Source organism: Ranitomeya imitator, chromosome 3 (genome assembly GCF_032444005.1).
Source record: "Ranitomeya imitator isolate aRanImi1 chromosome 3, aRanImi1.pri, whole genome shotgun sequence".
Taxonomy (NCBI): Eukaryota; Metazoa; Chordata; class Amphibia; order Anura; family Dendrobatidae; genus Ranitomeya; species Ranitomeya imitator.
In genome coordinates, this window is record NC_091284.1 from 42,880,775 (window position 1) to 42,903,178 (window position 22,404).

Consider the following 22,404-nt stretch of genomic DNA (forward strand, 5'->3'; position numbering starts at 1 on the left):
ATATGTGTGCGTGTATATGTGTGTGTATATGTGTGTGTATATGTGTGTGTGTGTGTGTGTGTGTGTGTGTGTGTGTGTGTGTGTGTGTGTGTGTGTGTGTGTGTGTGTGTGTGTGTGTGTGTGATCCTCATAGTTTGTAAGCTTACGAGCAGGGCCCTCACTCCTCTTGGTATCTGTTTTGAACTGTATTTCTGTTATGCTGTAATGTCTATTGTATGTACAAGTCCCCTCTATAATTTGTAAAGCGCTGCGGAATATGTTGGCGCTATATAAATAAAAATTATTATTATTATTATTATTATTATATTATCACAAGAACGGTGAGCAAAAATCCCAGAACCACGCGGGGGCACCTAGTGAATGAACTGCAGAGAGCTGGGACCAATGTAACAAGGCCTACCATAAGTAACACACTACGCCACCATGGACTCAGATCCTGCAGTGCCAGACGTGTCCCACTGCTTAAGCCAGTACATGTCCGGGCCCGTCTGAAGTTTGCTAGAGAGCATTTGGATGATCCAGAGGAGTTTTGGGAGAATGTCCTATGGTCTGATGAAACCAAACTGGAACTGTTTGGTAGAAACACAACTTGTCGTGTTTGGAGGAAAAAGAATACTGAGTTGCATCCATCAAACACCATACCTACTGTAAAGCATGGTGGTGGAAACATCATGCTTTGGGGCTGTTTCTCTGCAAAGGGGCCAGGACGACTGATCCGGGTACATGAAAGAATGAATGGGGCCATGTATCGTGAGATTTTGAGTGCAAACCTCCTTCCATTAGCAAGGGCATTGAAGATGAAACGTGGCTGGGTCTTTCAACATGACAATGATCCAAAGCACACCGCCAGGGCAACGAAGGAGTGGCTCCGTAAGAAGCATTTCAAGGTCCTGGAGTGGCCTAGCCAGTCTCCAGATCTCAACCCTATAGAAAACCTTTGGAGGGAGTTGAAAGTCCGTGTTGCCAAGCGAAAAGCCAAAAACATCACTGCTCTAGAGGAGATCTGCATGGAGGAATGGGCCAACATACCAACAGTGTGTGGCAACCTTGTGAAGACTTACAGAAAACGTTTGACCTCTGTCATTGCCAACAAAGGATACATTACAAAGTATTGAGATGAAATTTTGTTTCTGACCAAATACTTATTTTCCACCATAATATGCAAATAAAATGTTAAAAAAAACAGAATGTGATTTTCTGGATTTTTTTTTCTCAGTTTGTCTCCCATAGTTGAGGTCTACCTATGATGTAAATTACAGACGCCTCATCTTAAGTGGTGGAACTTGCACTATTGCTGACTGACTAAATACTTTTTTGCCCCACTGTATATTGCCCTTACCTTATGCGCTTCATTGGCTCATGTTCCCCAGGTGGTATACAGCATACACCGGTTTGCAGCAGGTTAAGTTAATTCGGACGCTCATTTCCATTTACAGAGCATCCCTCGACATCCCGTTCATGCTAAAGAGTGCTCTGATGAAGGTCCTTTGATGGACCGAAAACGTTTTTAACCATTGTGTCTGGATGTATAAATTAAACGAAGCTCTATATTTGCATATACCGAGTGCCAAGTTCATTACTAAATTTCAATGGGTTGGACACCTGACTTGAGCACCAACAGCACCATTTCTAGCGAGTGCCGTGTTCTTCTATACTGTGTGAGGGATAGAACAACATGGAGGACAGTCTATGAGGGAGAGAACAACATGGAGGACAGTATGTGAGGGAGAGAACAACATGGAGGACAGTCTGAAAGAGAATAACATGGAGGACAGTCTGAAAGAGAACAACATGGAGGACAGTGTGAGGGAGAGAACAACATGGAGGACAGTGTGAGGGAGAGAACAACATGGAGGACAGTGTGAGGGAGAGAACAACATGGACAGTCTGAAAGAGAATAACATGGAGGACAGTGTGTGAGGGAGAGAATAACATGAAGGACAGTGTGTGAGTGAGAGAATAACATGGAGGACAGTGTGTGAGGGAGAGAATAACATGGAGGACAGTGTGTGAGTGAGAGAATAACATGGAGGACAGTGTGTGAGTGAGAGAATAACATGGAGGACAGTGTGTGAGGGAGAGAATAACATGGAGGACAGTGTGTGAGGGAGAGAATAACATGGAGGACAGTGTGTGAGGGAGAGAATAACATGGAGGACAGTGTGTGAGGGAGAGAATAACATGGAGGACAGTGTGTGAGGGAGAGAATAACATGGAGGACAGTGTGAGGGAGAGAATAACATGGAGGACAGTGTGTGAGGGAGAGAATAACATGGAGGACAGTGTGTGAGGGAGAGAATAACATGGAGGACAGTGTGTGAGGGAGAGAATAACATGGAGGACAGTGTGTGAGTGAGAGAATAACATGGAGGACAGTGTGTGAGTGAGAGAATAACATGGAGGACAGTGTGTGAGGGAGAGAATAACATGGAGGACAGTGTGTGAGTGAGAGAATAACATGGAGGACAGTGTGTGAGGGAGAGAATAACATGGAGGACAGTGTGTGAGGGAGAGAATAACATGGAGGACAGTGTGTGAGGGAGAGAATAACATGGAGGACAGTGTGTGAGGGAGAGAATAACATGGAGGACAGTGTGTGAGGGAGAGAATAACATGGAGGACAGTGTGTGAGGGAGAGAATAACATGGAGGACAGTGTGTGAGGGAGAGAATAACATGGAGGACAGTGTGTGAGTGAGAGAATAACATGGAGGACAGTGTGTGAGTGAGAGAATAACATGGAGGAGTCTGTGAGGGAGAGAATAACATGGAGGACAGTGAGGGAGAGAACAACATGGAGGACAGTGTGTGAGTGAGAGAATAACATGGAGGACAGTGTGTGAGGGAGAGAATAACATGGAGGACAGTGTGTGAGGGAGAGAATAACATGGAGGACAGTGTGTGAGGGAGAGAATAACATGGAGGACAGTCTGCGAGGGAAAGAACAACATGGAGGACAGTCTGAAAGAGAATAACATGGAGGACAGTGTGAGGGTGAGAATAACATGGAGGACAGTGTGAGGGAGAAAACAACATGGAGGACAGTGTGAGGGAGAGAACAACATGGAGGACAGTTTGAGGGAGAAAACAACGGAGGACAGTGTGAGGGAGAGAACAACATGGAGGACAGTATGTGAGGGAGAGAACAACATGGAGGATAGTGTGAGGGAGAGGATAACATGGAGGACAGTCTGAAGGAGAGAACAACATGGAGGACAGTCTGAAAGATAATAACATGGAGGACAGTCTGAAAGAGAATAACATGGAGGACAGTCTGCGAGGGAGAGAACAACATGGAGGACAGTCTGTGAGGGAGAGAATAACATGGAGGACAGTCTGCGAGGGAGAGAACATGGAGGACAGTCTGAAAGAGAATAACATGGAGGACAGTGTGTGAGGGAGAGAATAACATGGAAGACAGTCTGCGAGGGAGAGAACAACATGGAGGACAGTCTGAGGAAGAGAACAACATGGAGGACAGTCTGAAAGAGAATAACATGGAGGACAGTGTGTGAGGGAGAGAACAACATGGAGGACAGTCTGAAAGAATAACATGGAGGACAGTGTGAGGGAGAGAATAACATGGAGGACAGTCTGTGAGGGAGAGAACAACATGGAGGACAATCTGAAAGAGAATAACATGGAGGACAGTGTGTGAGGGAGAGAATAACATGGAGGACAGTGTGTGAGGGAGAGAATAACATGAAGGACAGTGTGTGAGGGAGAGAATAACATGGAGGACAGTGTGTGAGGGAGAGAATAACATGGAGGACAGTGTGTGAGGGAGAGAATAACATGAAAGACAGTCTGTGAGGGAGAGAATAACATGGAGGACAGTGTGAGGGAGAGAATAACATGGAGGACAGTGTGAGGGAGAGAACAACATGGAGGACAGTCTGAGGGAGAGAACAACATGGAGGACAGTCTGAGGGAGAGAACAACATGGAGGACAGTCTGAGGGAGAGAACAACATGGACAGTCTGAAAGAATAACATGAAGGACAGTGTGTGAGGGAGAGAATAACATGGAGGACAGTCTGCGAGGGAAAGAACAACATGGAGGACAGTCTGAAAGAGAATAACATGGAGGACAGTGTGAGGGTGAGAATAACATGGAGGACAGTGTGAGGGAGAAAACAACATGGAGGACAGTGTGAGGGAGAGAACAACATGGAGGACAGTTTGAGGGAGAAAACAACGGAGGACAGTGTGAGGGAGAGAACGACATGGAGGACAGTATGTGAGGGAGAGAACAACATGGAGGATAGTGTGAGGGAGAGGATAACATGGAGGACAGTCTGAAGGAGAGAACAACATGGAGGACAGTCTGAAAGATAATAACATGGAGGACAGTCTGAAAGAGAATAACATGGAGGACAGTCTGCGAGGGAGAGAACAACATGGAGGACAGTCTGTGAGGGAGAGAATAACATGGAGGACAGTCTGCGAGGGAGAGAACATGGAGGACAGTCTGAAAGAGAATAACATGGAGGACAGTGTGTGAGGGAGAGAATAACATGGAAGACAGTCTGCGAGGGAGAGAACAACATGGAGGACAGTCTGAGGAAGAGAACAACATGGAGGACAGTCTGAAAGAGAATAACATGGAGGACAGTGTGAGGGAGAGAACAACATGGAGGACAGTCTGAAAGAATAACATGGAGGACAGTGTGAGGGAGAGAATAACATGGAGGACAGTCTGTGAGGGAGAGAACAACATGGAGGACAATCTGAAAGAGAATAACATGGAGGACAGTGTGTGAGGGAGAGAATAACATGGAGGACAGTGTGTGAGGGAGAGAATAACATGAAGGACAGTGTGTGAGGGAGAGAATAACATGGAGGACAGTGTGTGAGGGAGAGAATAACATGGAGGACAGTGTGTGAGGGAGAGAATAACATGAAAGACAGTCTGTGAGGGAGAGAATAACATGGAGGACAGTCTGAGGGAGAGAACAACATGGAGGACAGTCTGAGGGAGAGAACAACATGGAGGACAGTCTGAGGGAGAGAACAACATGGACAGTCTGAAAGAATAACATGAAGGACAGTGTGTGAGGGAGAGAATAACATGGAGGACAGTCTGCGAGGGAGAGAACAACATGGAGGACAGTCTGAAAGAATAACATGGAGGACAGTGTGAGGGAGAGAACAACATGGAGGACAGTCTGAGGGAGAGAACAACATGGAGGACAGTATGTGAGGGAGAGAACAACATGGAGGACAGTCTGAAAGAGAACAACATGGAGGACAGTGAGGGAGTGAACAACATGGAGGACAGTCTGAGGGAGAGAACAACATGGAGGACAGTCTGAAAGAGAATAACATGAAGGACAGTGTGTGAGGGAGAGGATAACATGGAGGACAGTCTGAAGGAGAGAACAACATGGAGGACAGTGTGAGGGAGAGAACAACATTGAGGACAGTGTGTGAGGGAGAGAATAACATGGAGGACAGTCTGTGAGGGAGAGAACAACATGGAGGACAGTGTGAGGGAGAGAATAACATGGAGGACAGTGTGAGGGAGAGAACAACATGGAGGACAGTCTGTGAGGGAGAGAACAACATGGAGGACAGTCTGTGAGGGAGAGAACAACATGGAGGACAGTCTGAGGGAGAGAACAACATGGAGGACAGTCTGAGGGAGAGAACAACATGGAGGACAGTCTGAAAGAGAATAACATGAAGGACAGTGTGTGAGGGAGAGAATAACATGGAGGACAGTGTGTGAGGGAGAGAACAACATGGAGGACAGTCTGAAAGAGAATAACATGAAGGACAGTGTGAGGGAGAAAACAACATGGAGGACAGTGTGAGGGAGAGAACAACATGGAGGACAGTCTGAAAGAGAATAACATGAAGGACAGTGTGAGGGAGAAAACAACATGGAGGACAGTCTGAGGGAGAGAACAACATGGAGGACAGTCTGAGGGAGAGAACAACATGGAGGACAGTCTGAGGGAGAGAACAACATGGAGGACAGTCTGAAAGAGAATAACATGAAGGACAGTGTGTGAGGGAGAGAATAACATGGAGGACAGTGTGTGAGGGAGAGAACAACATGGAGGACAGTCTGAAAGAGAATAACATGAAGGACAGTGTGAGGGAGAAAACAACATGGAGGACAGTATGTGAGGGAGAGAACAACATGGAGGATAGTGTGAGGGAGAGGATAACATGGAGGACAGTCTGAAGGAGAGAACAACATGGAGGACAGTCTGAAAGATAATAACATGGAGGACAGTCTGAAAGAGAATAACATGGAGGACAGTCTGCGAGGGAGAGAACAACATGGAGGACAGTCTGTGAGGGAGAGAATAACATGGAGGACAGTCTGCGAGGGAGAGAACATGGAGGACAGTCTGAAAGAGAATAACATGGAGGACAGTGTGTGAGGGAGAGAATAACATGGAAGACAGTCTGCGAGGGAGAGAACAACATGGAGGACAGTCTGAGGAAGAGAATAACATGGAGGACAGTGTGTGAGGGAGAGAATAACATGAAGGACAGTGTGTGAGGGAGAGAATAACATGGAGGACAGTGTGTGAGGGAGAGAATAACATGGAGGACAGTGTGTGAGGGAGAGAATAACATGAAAGACAGTCTGTGAGGGAGAGAATAACATGGAGGACAGTGTGTGAGGGAGAGAACAACATGGAGGACAGTCTGAAAGAATAACATGGAGGACAGTGTGAGGGAGAGAATAACATGGAGGACAGTCTGTGAGGGAGAGAACAACATGGAGGACAATCTGAAAGAGAATAACATGGAGGACAGTGTGTGAGGGAGAGAATAACATGGAGGACAGTGTGTGAGGGAGAGAATAACATGAAGGACAGTGTGTGAGGGAGAGAATAACATGGAGGACAGTGTGTGAGGGAGAGAATAACATGGAGGACAGTGTGTGAGGGAGAGAATAACATGAAAGACAGTCTGTGAGGGAGAGAATAACATGGAGGACAGTCTGAGGGAGAGAACAACATGGAGGACAGTCTGAGGGAGAGAACAACATGGAGGACAGTCTGAGGGAGAGAACAACATGGACAGTCTGAAAGAATAACATGAAGGACAGTGTGTGAGGGAGAGAATAACATGGAGGACAGTCTGCGAGGGAGAGAACAACATGGAGGACAGTATGTGAGGGAGAGAACAACATGGAGGACAGTCTGAAAGAGAACAACATGGAGGACAGTCTGAGGGAGAGAACAACATGGACAGTCTGAAAGAATAACATGGAGGACAGTGTGAGGGAGAGAACAACATGGAGGACAGTCTGAGGGAGAGAACAACATGGAGGACAGTATGTGAGGGAGAGAACAACATGGAGGACAGTCTGAAAGAGAACAACATGGAGGACAGTGAGGGAGTGAACAACATGGAGGACAGTCTGTGAGGGAGAGAACAACATGGAGGACAGTCTGAAAGAGAATAACATGAAGGACAGTGTGTGAGGGAGAGGATAACATGGAGGACAGTCTGAAGGAGAGAACAACATGGAGGACAGTGTGAGGGAGAGAACAACATTGAGGACAGTGTGTGAGGGAGAGAATAACATGGAGGACAGTCTGTGAGGGAGAGAACAACATGGAGGACAGTGTGAGGGAGAGAATAACATGGAGGACAGTGTGAGGGAGAGAACAACATGGAGGACAGTCTGTGAGGGAGAGAACAACATGGAGGACAGTCTGTGAGGGAGAGAACAACATGGAGGACAGTCTGAGGGAGAGAACAACATGGAGGACAGTCTGAGGGAGAGAACAACATGGAGGACAGTCTGAGGGAGAGAACAACATGGAGGACAGTCTGAAAGAGAATAACATGAAGGACAGTGTGTGAGGGAGAGAATAACATGGAGGACAGTGTGTGAGGGAGAGAACAACATGGAGGACAGTCTGAAAGAGAATAACATGAAGGACAGTGTGTGAGGGAGAGAATAACATGGAGGACAGTGTGTGAGGGAGAGAACAACATGGAGGACAGTCTGAAAGAGAATAACATGAAGGACAGTGTGAGGGAGAAAACAACATGGAGGACAGTATGTGAGGGAGAGAACAACATGGAGGATAGTGTGAGGGAGAGGATAACATGGAGGACAGTCTGAAGGAGAGAACAACATGGAGGACAGTCTGAAAGAGAACAACATGGAGGACAGTGAGGGAGTGAACAACATGGAGGACAGTCTGTGAGGGAGAGAACAACATGGAGGACAGTCTGAAAGAGAATAACATGAAGGACAGTGTGTGAGGGAGAGGATAACATGGAGGACAGTCTGAAGGAGAGAACAACATGGAGGACAGTGTGAGGGAGAGAACAACATTGAGGACAGTGTGTGAGGGAGAGAATAACATGGAGGACAGTCTGTGAGGGAGAGAACAACATGGAGGACAGTGTGAGGGAGAGAATAACATGGAGGACAGTGTGAGGGAGAGAACAACATGGAGGACAGTCTGTGAGGGAGAGAACAACATGGAGGACAGTCTGTGAGGGAGAGAACAACATGGAGGACAGTCTGAGGGAGAGAACAACATGGAGGACAGTCTGAGGGAGAGAACAACATGGAGGACAGTCTGAGGGAGAGAACAACATGGAGGACAGTCTGAAAGAGAATAACATGAAGGACAGTGTGTGAGGGAGAGAATAACATGGAGGACAGTGTGTGAGGGAGAGAACAACATGGAGGACAGTCTGAAAGAGAATAACATGAAGGACAGTGTGTGAGGGAGAGAACAACATGGAGGACAGTGTGTGAGGGAGAGAACAACATGGAGGACAGTGTGTAAGGGAGAGAATAAACATTTTCTTTGTTTGTAAGTTCATCATATGGTAAAATAAATGGTGTCGTTGAAAACTATAAGTCATCCTGTAGAAAACAAGCTGTCATCTAGCGATAGATGACTAATGAAGTTTTGACTCTTAAAATAAAGACAGGAGAGAAACAATGGCAGTGTGTCCAATGGGATAAAACATTAATGTAAGCACCAATTTTTATATGAATACTGGATGGTGGCCCGATTCTAATGCATCGGGTATCTACTATGTAATCGTCTAATTCTGTCTGTTTGTCTGTAACAGAAATCCCGCGTCGCTGATTGGTCGCAGGCAGCTGGTGAGACTAATCAGCGACAGGCGCAGTCCGGCCGCGAATTGGCACGGGCTTTGAACCACGCTTTGCTAATTGGTCGCACCCGGCCGGCCACGACCAATCCGTGATATCGGCGCGGGATTTAAACACCGCTTCACTGATAATGTATATATTTTACCCGGAAAATCCTGTGTATTCATTGCATTATTCTTAAATCTTCATAAAAAAAACTACATACATATTCTAGAATACCCGATGCGTTAGAATCGGGCCACAATCTAGTAAATAATATTTTGCAACAAAATTGAAACATTAATACTTTTACTAATAATTTTACTAATTCTTTTTAAGATTGCACTTTCCCTTTAAGTGTGACAAACATACAAAAGAATAGGAAATCAGAAAGGGAGCAAACACTTTCACAAAACTATATGTATGTGTGTGAAAGGGTTAAACGATGTAAAGGATCAATTTAATTTTTTTTATGCCCATTAAGGGGCTTGACGCTGTGATCGATTGATCACTCATACTATATACTGACAAGTTACAGTCTTGAAGTATATATTGTAGCTGTTATTCCCATGAGGTCAAGTGCAAGGCCGATTTTCATAGAAGGACTAAGATGGCAGCCATAAGGACCCCAGCTGCCATTTTAACCAGTCAGCTTCCAGAGATTAAAAAAAAAATAACACCTCTGCTGTCAATGATTGACTGCAGCATTTAAATGGTTAGACAGGAGCTACCTATATTCCGGGGGTAGAGAGGGATAAGGCTGCTGGACGTCCACATGCCCGATCCTTTTGAGGGCGCAGCTGCGAGAGCCATCTTGCTATGGCGCAAAAACACATGGACGCTTGATTCGTGTATGGGAGCAGCTCATTCCATGATGCACTTACCAAAGTTATCGGAAGGGTTGATCTTTTCAAGCTTTTCGCATTTTATGCATTTTGGACAAATTTCAATTTCTTTGTAAAGCTAAAAAAAAAAAAAAATAAATAAAAATAATCAGAAAAAATTTCCATAACATTATTTTAATTATTAATTATTGACCATTAATGACTGTCCATCAGAGTCCTAATCATTCCGATACACATCTAAAAACTGATGTCTGATTGCACCTCGTCCACACCTGCACAATGAGTGGTTATTTTCAGTGTTCCTGGTCAGACCTGCAGGGGGCGACCTCCCTCCGGGGCACAACAGCGCAGGGTATACCACCACCGACATAGCGTTTTCTACCATAACAATAGTGGTCCTTGACTCAGTTTAGTAGGGTACAAATATGCCTCCACATGCTATAATATGGCGTATAGATCTAGGAGCCGAAAGCCCATCACTATCAGCCGGATCCGTGGATTACATACGTGGCAGATTCTCTCACCCCTAACGTCGGCAGAACCCGCCAATATGAGCTAATGTGTATGGAGGTCCTCCAAACTCTTACACCCAAGTCTTATCCCACCTGGTGAATTTCAGTGGGAGACCCTTTTGTTTTTGCGCCAACAGTGGAGTCTCATCTGAGTGTTCCTCCATATTGGGGGCCGGGAGAGAAGCAACCATGTAATGTGTAAGGGGGGCTTAATGCTTAATTTCTCCTGTTTTATCAGCTGATCATGGGTAGTCCCAGCACAGGTTGCCCCGTTATTGACATATGTTCATAAGTTTGTCAAAAAAAAAAACCCCTGATTACCAGCTCGCAGATCTCCTCCTCGTGTTTCGGGATATAGTGCCAGGGTTGGTTGTCAATCAAAAATTTCAGGCGAAGATAATGAGCGTTGTAGTCCAGCTTGTGAGTCTGCAAACACAAGTAAAAGTCATGAACTGTAATGATACTAGCACATGATGACATACTGCTCCTACAAAGCAGCCATTGTCTGCAAGATGGTAGCAGATTCCCACTTAATAAAGGTGTAGTCCCATTTCAATAAGTGACATTGCTAGGACATGCCGTCTTTTTATAGAGGAGCTGTAACTTGTCATACATGTGTGTCTGTGTGAACGGTGCTGTTCTCCTGCATCCGGCGTTGTGCTTCTTTTGTCCCTACGCCTCTCCGTTCCTGAGATAAGGGCTTTTTATTTAAGGGGGTGTGGTCCTAAAGAGGACACCCACAGCAAAGGACCCCGCCCACGTGGTTAAAAATACTATATTTACATACGGGGAAGAGGAGGCCATATCTCAGGAATAGAGAGGTGCAGGAACAAAAGAAAAACATCACCGGATTCAGGAGAACAGCGGCATTTACACCAGTAAAAAATAAATACATATTTAAGGCAAGTGACAAATAGCCTTTAAGCCACATTGGTCTGAGATCCCACAGATCCTGAGAATAAAGGGATCTCAGCAGTTCTTCAGTACAGTGAATGGGGGCATTCTGCAGTTCTCTGCACACCTAGATGGGAAAACAAAGGATTGGAAGGGGGTCTCAGAGGGTAGACCCGTCAAGGTGAAAAGATATATCTTCATACACTTTTTGTACTTTTATATTCTTATGCTGTGAAACAATAAGTTTTCCCCTTTGCTTGCTGATGCAAATGTAACTGTATTTAAGATGGCTGCCAGTATTCACCTTTGCCCTAGTTTCGTTTTTGAGAAGCTAAGTATCATTTCTGCTGAAATGAAACCTGAGTGACCTGGAGAGAGGAGGATCCACCAGATGACGTCAGGACCAACCAGAAAGACCGTATACTAGACACATATTGCTTAACCCCTACTATTGCACGCCTTCCCCTCAGAGTATATAATGCTGTGTATCAGGAAATAAAGTCAGTTGCTGTGACGTTGCTACTACTTGTAGAAGACGAGCATGCACTGAGATTGAACCAGCACTTTGACTCATTCTTACCCGGTACCAATGCTCATAGTCTAATTTGGAATGACTGGTGAAGGAAGGGTATTGTCCTGACGACCCCGACAGACCCTCACCACTAATGAAGTGGTGGCATACCCTAGCTTGATGCAATGTGAATATCTTTCACTGCATGCCTAAATACCGTATATGCTCGAGTATAAGCCGAGATTTTCAGCCCAAAAAAATGGGCTGAAAGTGCCCCTCTCGGCTTATACGCGAGTCATGGTCGGCAGGTGAGGGGGAGCGACGACTGTCAAATACTCACCTGCTCCAGGCGCGGTCCCTGCCCGTCCCACTGTCTTCGGGCGTGGCAGCTTCTTCCCCTGTTCAGCGGTCACTGGTACTGCTCATTAAAGTAATGAAGATGGACTCCACTCCCATAGGGGTGAAGCCGCATATTCATTACTGTAATGAGCGGTACCATGTGACCGCTCAATATAGAAAGAAGCTGCCGCGCCTGGAGACCGTGGGACATGCAGGGACTGCGTCAGGAGCAGGTGAGTATGTCATTCACCTTTCCGCGTTCCACCGACGCTCCGTCTTCTGCGTCCTCTGCAGTGACTGTTCAGGTCAGAGGACGCATTGACGTATTAGTGTGCGTGCCGCCCTCTGCCTGGACAGTCAGTGCGGAGAGACGGGACACTGAGGAGCAGCGGGCAGCAACGACAGGTGAGTCTTTTTTTTAGTGCAGTAGCATTACATGTGGCACAATGTTATATGGAGCATCTATGGGGTCATAATGAACTGCATGGAGCATTATATGGGGCATCTATGGGGCCGTAAAGAACTGCATGGAGCATTATATGGGGCATATTTGTATATGGAGCATCTTATGGGCCCATAATGAACTGTGTGGAGCATTATATGTGGCACATTGTTATATGGAGCATCTATGGGGCCATAATCAGCATTTGTGCAGCACTATATGGGGCATATTTTAATATGGAGCATCTTATGGGGCCCATCATAAATTTTATGGAGCATTATATGGGGCGAATTTTGTATGGAGCATCTTATGGGGCCCATCATGAACTGTATGGAGCATTATATGGGGCATATTTTAATATGGAGCATCTTATGGGGCCCATCATGAACTGTATGGAGCATTATATGGGGCATATTTTAATATGGAGCATCTTATGGGGCCCATCATGAACTGTATGGAGCATTATATGGGGGCATATTTTAATATGTAGCATTATATGGGGCTCCTGATTCAATATGGATATTCAAAAACACAACCTACTCATGTCTCAATTAATTTTACTTTTATTGGTATCTATTTTTATTTTTGACATTTACCGGTAGCTGCTGCATTTCCCACCCTAGGCTTTTACTCGAGTCATTAAGTTATCCCAGCTTTTTGTTGCAAAATTAGGGGGGGTCGGCTTATACTCGAGTACATACGGTATATATTTTCACTACATGTCCACCCTGTTGTGTTCTGCTGCAGACAAGTTCCCCCTGACTAATCAATCAGATTGTTTATTATAAACAATAAATGGGAACCCCTGTTCTAATGCTCTTTAAAGTTTTACAGACATTTTCTTTTCAGTTCCACTAGGGGCAGCATTGATTTAGTAATAACATACAACCATAATTACTCCCAAAAAATAAAATAAACGTGCAGCCAGAAAGCTAAAGCTCCAGACCCCTCTTCACAGCCTCGAGCTGAAGGATATGATACACGGCTTTAACTTGCCATTTACCATCTCAGGACCCAGTGCATTGACCAACAGAAGTGAGAAGAAAGGAGACGATCACGGATCCTCGGGAGATGTTTACACCTTTGCACTCCTGATGACTGATCTGGAGAGTAACCCTTTAATCATGGGCTGTGCCTACTCATCTATACGGTGAGGAGCGGCGATCAAGAATGGCGCTCTGTCCTGCATTACACAGTGCAAAGCCTCATTTTTCCCGTGGCGGCGCCGCAGGGAAATCCAGCACTTCCTGCAAAGTTTACAACTGATCACTGGGATCGAAGAACTTTATGATCTAACTTTTGTCAAAGGATCCTTTTAACAAAGTAGTGACTGCCATTATCTAGACCCTGGAGGAAAAAAAAAAAACCTTCTTTAATTGCAATACCTTTTTTATCCCCTACACTTTTTGCTAAAACCCTCAGCCCGGGGATTTTATGCAGTATTATGACGGACACACGGCCATCGCCCTCCCCTCGGATGTGCTGGGATTGTGTCAGTGGGCGATAAGTGCACATCTGTGACAAGTGACGCCCGGGGTTCAGTGCAGGGTCATCCGTCCTCCAGATGATACACGGTCACAGCCAAGTCCAGATCTGGGCTCTACGACACAACATGGTGGCAGCTTGCAGCCGCGGGAAATCCTAATCCACTGAAATCACAGTAATCTCGTTCACTGCGGCATAAGATTGTGTGCAGACCGGGGATAATACCGCCGGCCACGCAGAGCAGGTAATCCGGGAGTGACCAAAGCTGTCCCGCGGCAGCTCCGCCATCTGCACCGATCCATTCCCAGCACCACATTACCTTGCAGATGAACTCTAAGGCGTCCCTAGCCGTGTCCTCCGGGTGAATCACCATCAGGACAGATTGCTCGTTTGGCAAAGAAACCCAGGAAGGCGTCAGATACTCGTGGACCCAGATGTCGGCATCGGGGTTGTGAGGATGGACGCTGGTCAGGGCCACCACCTCCTTCTCCTTCTGTAGAGAAATAAACACCGGGGATTACTCCATCAGAACGAAACCAGCGCTGGGGGAAATCCGGTCACCTCTCCACAGATGAATCCACAGGAATCTCCCCCCTCCAAAGTGCTAAATGGGATTACTATAAATTATTACTAAATCAATCTGCAAGACACAGATGCTGGAGACCGGCTTCCCTGCCTCGCTGCACGGTGACATTTCCACTCAGGACAGTAAAAAAAGGGCTGCGGTGACATTTCCACCCGCTAAGTGAGGTAATACTAGAGCTACCTGGTGGGATTTCCACACGAGCTACTTGTAACATTTCCAATCACTGAAAGCGGAAAGACGACAACTACGTGGTGACATTTCCACTCACTAAAGAGACAAGGATTGAATGGTGACATTTCCATTCACCAAGGACAGGATGGCTAGGGCTACAGAGCGACATATCCTCCCATTAAAGGAGGTAATACTAGAGCTACCTGGTGACATTTCCAATCACTGAAAGCGGTAAGACGACAACTACATGGTGACATTTCCACTCACTAAAGAGACACAAGGATTATGGATTAAGGATTAAATGGTGACATTTCCACTCACCAAGGACAGGATGGCTAGGGCTACATGGCGACATTTCCACCCACTCACCAAGGACAGGATGGCTAGGGCTACATGGCGACATTCCCACCCACTCACCAAGGACAGGATGGCTAGGGCTACATGGCGACATTCCCACCCACTCACCAAGGACAGGATGGCTAAGGCTACATGGTGATATTTCCACTCACTCAAGGACAGCAAGATAAGGACTCCATGGTGATATTTCCACTCACCAAGGACAGTAAGACGCGAGCTCTGTGGTGACATTTCCACTCACCCAAGACGGGAAGACTAGGGCTACGTGGTGACATTTCCACCCACTCACCAAGGACAGGATGGCTAGGGCTACATGGTGGTATTTCCATTTAGAGCAGAACAACGAGGGCTACATGGCGACATTTCCACCCGTTAAGGGAGATAGTACTAGAGCTACCTAGTGGGATTTTCACTCACTCGGGGTGATAAAACAAGAGCTAACCCTGGTGACATTTCCACTCACTGAAGGACAGCAAGACAAGGACTCCATGGTGATATTTCCACTCACCAAGGACAGTAAGACGAGAGCCCTGTGGTGACATTTCCACTCAATGTGGCAAGATGAGGGCTACACAATGACATTTCCACTCAGAAGGGAAGATGAGGGCTACATGTTGACATTTCATCACTTGCACACCATGGTAAAGCAGTGGGAATCCTGCGACTTCACTCTAAGTTGTAGGGGGCTTTCTAGGACCGGCCGGGGATTCTGCCATTGTTGCATCGTCATACGCACAGTTGTGTTCTTCTCATAGACCCTGAATTTTCTGTAATATCACGATGTTCCGTCCGGCTAAAAGGTTCTCACCTGGTCAACTATGTCTATGGGGAAGTTTACATAATGAACAAGGAAAAACTAATGTTTGTGCCCTCAGTGCATGTCCAGATGGCATTAGCTGGCGCCACTTACTAATGGGGGAGAGGTTATGTGAAAGCTGAGGAGTTGCTCAGATTACCTTGTCTTCTGATGCCGTCTCATCAAAGATTCCTTCCAATGATTTCTTGACAGACTCCGATCCATCATTAAATACCTGGAGAGAAAGAGCTTACAGATAAATGGGATCAACAAGCCATTTATCGAGAGTAGAAAGTATTTTATGGGTTCAGCAGATTAAAGGGGTGGTCTACTAGGACAGGTCATCGAAGTCAGATCAGTGGCGGCAAAAACACCCGGAATACCCATCAATCGCCCGTTATCAACAGAACCTACGGAGCCGTATCCGCACAGCGCCGTATCTGGTTCAGGAGCCGAGCTGTAGTTCCCGCCAGAGCCAAGAACAGGTCATCAGTAGGACAACCTCTAAGGCCTACAAGTACATTTCCCAGGACATCCTCTTACCTGGTTAATGCTTGGTCTGCCTTGTTTCTTCTTAGAAGATGTGTCAAGACCCCAGAGAGAAGAAAACCGGCTCCTCCTCTTACTGGCCGATCTGGACATCGCCTGCGTTCGCCTCCTGACACCGGACTCTCCCGTACGGGCGGCCACCTGTACAAAAGCAGAAAATCCGTTACCAACCTGATGTAAAGAAATCTTTATCAGACCAAGAAGTTATTAGAGAATCGTCCTCACGTCCTAGATCTTACGAAACCTTGCGCTCCACCCCTCAATTGTGATATCGGTAGGGATCGGTGTCTGTTACATGTTGTAGAATATTAAAATGTAAAAAATAAAATAAAAATAAAACAGTTACATTTAGGTCGTATAACACTTATGACGATCGCTTCGCCAAGCTTGGACTGGCCGGCGGCTCTCCTGACCAGAGCGTGAGCATGGATTTCTATGAAGCCGACATGGTTGGGTCTGGAGAGCGGCCGGCCAGTCCATGCCCTGCGATGCCATCGTCGTTTTCCCTGTTATACCGCCGTCTGACTGCGCCCTTAAAGTGATGACCATCGGTGTGACCCTGCTGATCTAAACTGCGTTTTCATAGAGGCGGTTTTTTGTCTGCAGCATTGAAGATGTGTATGGGGCACTCAAGCAATCCGGCAATCTACAGAGCAGCACTTGCAATCGCTAAAGCATAGACTGATAGATGGCAGCGGTGGCCGGTAACCTAGCAAACCAATTTTTACAGAAAAAAGACATCCATTGTAGAGAATGGAAGTAAAGTTGCTTGATTTTACAGTCCCTTTGTAATTTTAGAATTTACAAAATAAGACGTCCCTTTCAGATTATCATAAAGGTATTAAAAGGGGTAATACGGTGCCGCTCACTCAGGGAGCGGTGCCGATGAAAATCCAACCCCAACTACACTGCTGCCCTCTATAAATCCATATAATGCTACTTTCTGCACTTTAAGGGAATATCCTCTCTCGAGTGGTCCCAAGGGAGCAAAAATATAAAATGATCACCGATATTTGCCCCAACATATGGTATTATATAGTTTATCTACCACATGCAGGTCCCGCGTGCACCATGTGGAAAGTCCTGGACCATGTGTCCTCCACGTACGTTCCTACCATATGGAGCGCCCAGAGATTACAGGCCATAACCCTGCATGCAGCATTCATGTGATCTTCTCACTTTAATGTCTCCCACCCACAACCTGTTCTTTTATTGCATTTTCCGGCTCGGTGGGAGAGGCGGCAGATGATGGAGTGGCAGCCGCCCTGCAGAACTGTTCTCTCCTCTTCCCACACACTATCTGTAATACCGCAGGTGGTGCTGAATATGGAATGTTCTGCAGATCTTCTGCGCACACACACGTGTACGGAGAACCAGGGCCCCGCAACCTGCGCGCTACTCATGGAGGAGAGGTAGGGACGCGGGATAATGGGGCAGATTGCCCGTGGGAGTTCCACTGGCAGCACAAGTGGCCGTGTTCGTTAACACCTGCTCCTCCTGGCAATCCATCCTGACGACTAGAAGACAGGACGCGCTCCATGGGTTTAGAACGCTCACGTTACCAAACACATCCTGGATTAGAAGAATTTGCGGTCATGTTATATTGTCACTTGTTTGATATTGTGATGCCAAAGTATTGGATTTTCAGGGATTATTTTACTACCTAGAACTCTGGAAAAAAAAGGATCGCGATCAATGAGCAATTTCAAGCTTCGAGCCTCGATGCAAAGTCTGAGCCATTAAGACTTGTGTCCTTCAGGGACGGGACCCGAGTACAACATTGTATCTGCACCCTTCCAAAAAATGGAAGCAAGAAGTGCACAAACTACTGCTCCCCCAGCCAACTTGGCTCATGTTCAACTACTAGAAGCGGACCCCTTAACTCCTAGTCACATGCTCCTTGACCCCATCCTTAGAGAGGTATTCCCATCTCCAAGAGCCTATCCCAATATGTAGCAGATGTAATAAATATCAGCAAATACCATTAAGAAGAAATGTAGTATAGTTCTTCTGATTAGCTGTGCCGCTTACTCCATATGCAGTAGCTTAGGTATCTATGATTACAACCAGTAACAAAAGAAGAAATGTAGTATAGTTCTTCTGATTAGCTGTGCCGCTTACTCCATATGCAGTAGCTTAGGTATCTATGATTACAACCAGTAACAAGTGTCACCATGAGTGGTCGTAACCATGGATACCTAAGCTACTGCAATGCCCTGCACATGGGGTAAGAGACATAGCGAATCAGAAGAACTGTACTACATTTCTAATTCGAATGATTTGCTATTACACATTGGGATAGGATCTTGGAGATAGGAATATCCATTAAATGAAGTCTGCCTGAGCAAAATGTCGCTATAAAGAAAGGTTGCTTTAAAGAAGAATCCTATCTTTAGCTCCAGAATACATGATCCACATTTTACTATGGTGCACCACGGACGGTACCTGCACATTCCCCAAATTAGGCAGGCCATAAAGCCCCCCCAACATGCCTACTTTAACGATCGTGCTGTTTTTTCTTGGTGCAGCAGAGTCTCGACTGAAATCCCTAGAGCGGCCAAATCGGCGCATAAAATTATCAGTGTGTGATCCAATAACGTGACGCGGCGCACAAACCCGGGATGTCACTGCCCGAACAGTACTGCTCAGTTGACAAAGCTCTTCAAAAAGAGGTTCTGCAGTAGCTGAGGGGACATCCAGTGGGGTGGATATATCGTGAGGGGTGTACAGAATTAATCCACTTACTAAAGCATGAAAAGAAGACACGGAAAAGATTCCCAGGCGCCCCATGGCGACTTTAGTTGGCCGGCTTGCGAACGCCAGTAAACGTTTTGGGTTCGGCAGCTCCCCACCCTGAAGGCTGGCGAGATAGCACCGGTACCGGAACAAGTCCATCTGAAACTGCTCCAGGTTCTGCTCCCAGACAAAGATCTGCAAGGAAAAAAGGGAGGGAAAAAAAACTCAGATATTGGAGCTTTTCGTGCCACTTTTTCCAGGATGGAGGACGCGGCACCTGCACAGGAGATCAGCTACGGTCACGACACTTGTGGTTTTTTCCCGCCGTATTCCACGTGCCCCAACACGAAATCTTCATTATCGGAGACATTTCCAGCAAACATAAGAAGTATTAAAAGTAAACACGTTTCTGACAAAGATTAAGACTGAACTTCTGGTAGGTGTTGTCCATTACGAGCCGCCCGCCCGGAGGCTCGGGTACAGAATGTCATGTACGGAGAGGAGTCAAAACAGACTTAATTAGGTAGAAACATGTTAATATGTAAATTAATGCGCACCTTCACTGTACCAGACAGTTATTGCTCCCACGCGCCTAAAACTAAAAATTGAAGGAACTTTGCAAATTGCTTTGATTAAAAAAAAAATAAAATAATAGGTCATCGTTTAGTGTACACAGTTCCAGTGCAGATTAATGGGACTCCATGGTAACGAACAGAATCAAAGACCACTCCCAACAATCCTTCCCCAATACGCCAGATTATTTTTTTCACCTGGTCCAGGATGGTTTTCTTCTTCTTGGCGTCGGTTACTGAGGAAAGCTGCATCTCTCCCATCTTCTTCATCTTCTCATCCATGTCGATCTTTTGCTCCAACTTTTTGATTTCGGACTTGAGGAGTTTCACCGTGTCCTCCTTGTGGTGCTGTCTGGCCACAGTGGTGGCACATGCGGAGTGGATGGCCGTGATCCAGTTCTCCAGCTCTGTCTGACTGCTCGTCTGCAAGAGAGTGAAGAAAGAAAAAAAAAAAATACCGTAAAGCGCATGTCAATTCTGGTAATTAATAAATGGATTGCCGATTCACAGACAACCCCTTTAACAAAAGAGGCTTGGTAATGAATAAGAGGAAAGTGTTGTCAAAATGATACAACCCCTTTAAATGTCGACTGTGCCCTTTAAAGAGGACCTGTCACTTGCCACAAACGTTGTCAATTTAGTAAGCAGGTACGAGTGCCGCTGTTCTCCTGAGTCCGGCGATATTTCTCTTTTGTTCCTACTCCTTTCCTTTCCCGAGATACAGCTTCTTATTCCCCGTGTAGAAAAGGAGTCTTTAGCCAAATGGGCATGATCCTCCTCCACTTTATGGGCGTCGTCTTCAGTATTACATCCCACTTGGCTAACAAGAGTAGATTTATATACAGGAAAGGAAGGGCCATATCTCCGGAACGGAGAGGCGCAGAAATAAAAGAAAAATATCGTCGGATTCAGGAGAAAAGCGGCATTTACACCAGAGGGGAAAAAATGCTTATTTATGGCAAATGATGGGTCTCAATCTCACACATGATCACTAATTGCAACTCAGCTGGCAACTGAACCAGCAGCATCTGCCACAGACATACTGGGAGAAGTAAACGTCTGTAAAGGGATGTGCCCGCTTCATTTTTTTTCCTTTAAGCGGTCAGATTGTGTGATGAACGACTAAACCCGCCCCCGTCGTAACACGCGCGGGACAGTATCTCCACTAGTCATAACCTGGTGTTGTGGTTGATAATTGACAAGGTTAGGCGACATTCTGTGAATGGAGAGTTTATAATGAGCCTTCAAAAGCCGTAGGCAAATGTTTGACCAAGGTGGCGTCCGGATCCCCGAGGAATGCCGCGAGCCGGGCTAAAAATACTACACCTATACCATGTCCACACCTACTCTCCACATCCGGAAGGCCAACATGTACAGATCAAGTGAATCAGTGTCACCTGGATAACCCAACTGAGATTTAACATGGGGGGGGTCAACGTTTTCTATAGAAGAAGTGAAAGGAAAGAGACAGATCCATTTTAAAAGGGAATCTGTCAAGACTATTTTACTACTGAAACTGAAAATGGTATGGCTGTGTAGGTCTTAGAAAAACGATAAAAATGATACCAGTCTTGTAGTGATCCTATGCTCCAGTGCCGAGATATCGAGCTTAGCTTGGAGTGCACTAGGGGCGTGTCTATAGATTCCAAGTGCAAAGACACACCCCCAATGCGTATCTAGGCTAATTTACATGCGGCTTCAAAGCTTTATTTTTCTGCGCTGCCACATCTGATCACTACAAGACAGGTATCCTTTTTATTGTAGACCTTCAGGCTTATTGATGAACTGCACCGTCAGAATTTCACAATAGATCAAACAGGAGCCTGAATGGTCACTTTAGTGGGGACCTGTCCGGACCATTTTACGACAGTGGTATGACTGGATAGGACCCAGTACAAAAATAAAAATTTATACCGATGTTGTAGTGATCCCATGTGCCAGCACAGAGAAATCAAGCTTAGAAATCGCATGCAAATTAGCTTGGGTATGCATTAGGGGCGTGTCTATGCACTAGGAATCCACTGACACGCCCCTAAAGCATTTCCAGGTTTAACGGGATTTTTCAGCGATAGCACAAGACATGCATCTTTGAAAAAAAAATATATATATGTTGTTCAATTTAATTTTAGGGATCCGTATGCATCTGGACGGAGAAAAAAAACTGACTAGACCCCAATACAGAGGAGGGCCTTGTTACAAGAGCCGGCCCTCCTAGAGCTGTAAATCGGATTCCTGGCCACCAAGAGGAACCTGCAGTCAGTTTTGGCAAACAGTTTACAGGACAAAGGTTTCTTCATGAGATTATGGGACTGTAACAGCTGTACATGGGCGCACACAGGGGATTATACAGAAGATAGCGAAAACAACAGTCCAAGATACAGCGCAGAATTAACGGACACAGAAGTAAACCACTGTGCTAACAAGAGCAATATTCGAAGCTTAACACCAATAAAATATAACGGGAATGCTTTCACACTCACACATTCCATATGGAAACTGTTTAACTGTGTTCAGAGT

The 22,404-nt window shown here is 45.9% G+C and overlaps 1 protein-coding gene across 4 annotated transcripts in view; it reads right to left on the reverse strand.

Annotated features, from left to right (window-relative positions):
• TIAM1 (TIAM Rac1 associated GEF 1) overlaps positions 1–22,404 on the reverse strand; it is a 261,361-nt gene that overhangs the window by 60,709 nt on the left and 178,248 nt on the right. For all 4 annotated transcript variants that reach the window (XM_069760831.1, XM_069760832.1, XM_069760833.1 and 1 more), the window contains 7 exons: positions 20,086–20,310; positions 19,325–19,510; positions 16,574–16,720; positions 16,191–16,265; positions 14,440–14,613; positions 10,771–10,875; positions 9,977–10,055 (listed from right to left, as the gene is read on the reverse strand). In XM_069760831.1, the coding sequence (XP_069616932.1) occupies positions 9,977–10,055; positions 10,771–10,875; positions 14,440–14,613; positions 16,191–16,265; positions 16,574–16,720; positions 19,325–19,510; positions 20,086–20,310 (991 nt within the window). The remainder of the gene's footprint in view (positions 1–9,976; positions 10,056–10,770; positions 10,876–14,439; positions 14,614–16,190; positions 16,266–16,573; positions 16,721–19,324; positions 19,511–20,085; positions 20,311–22,404) is intronic.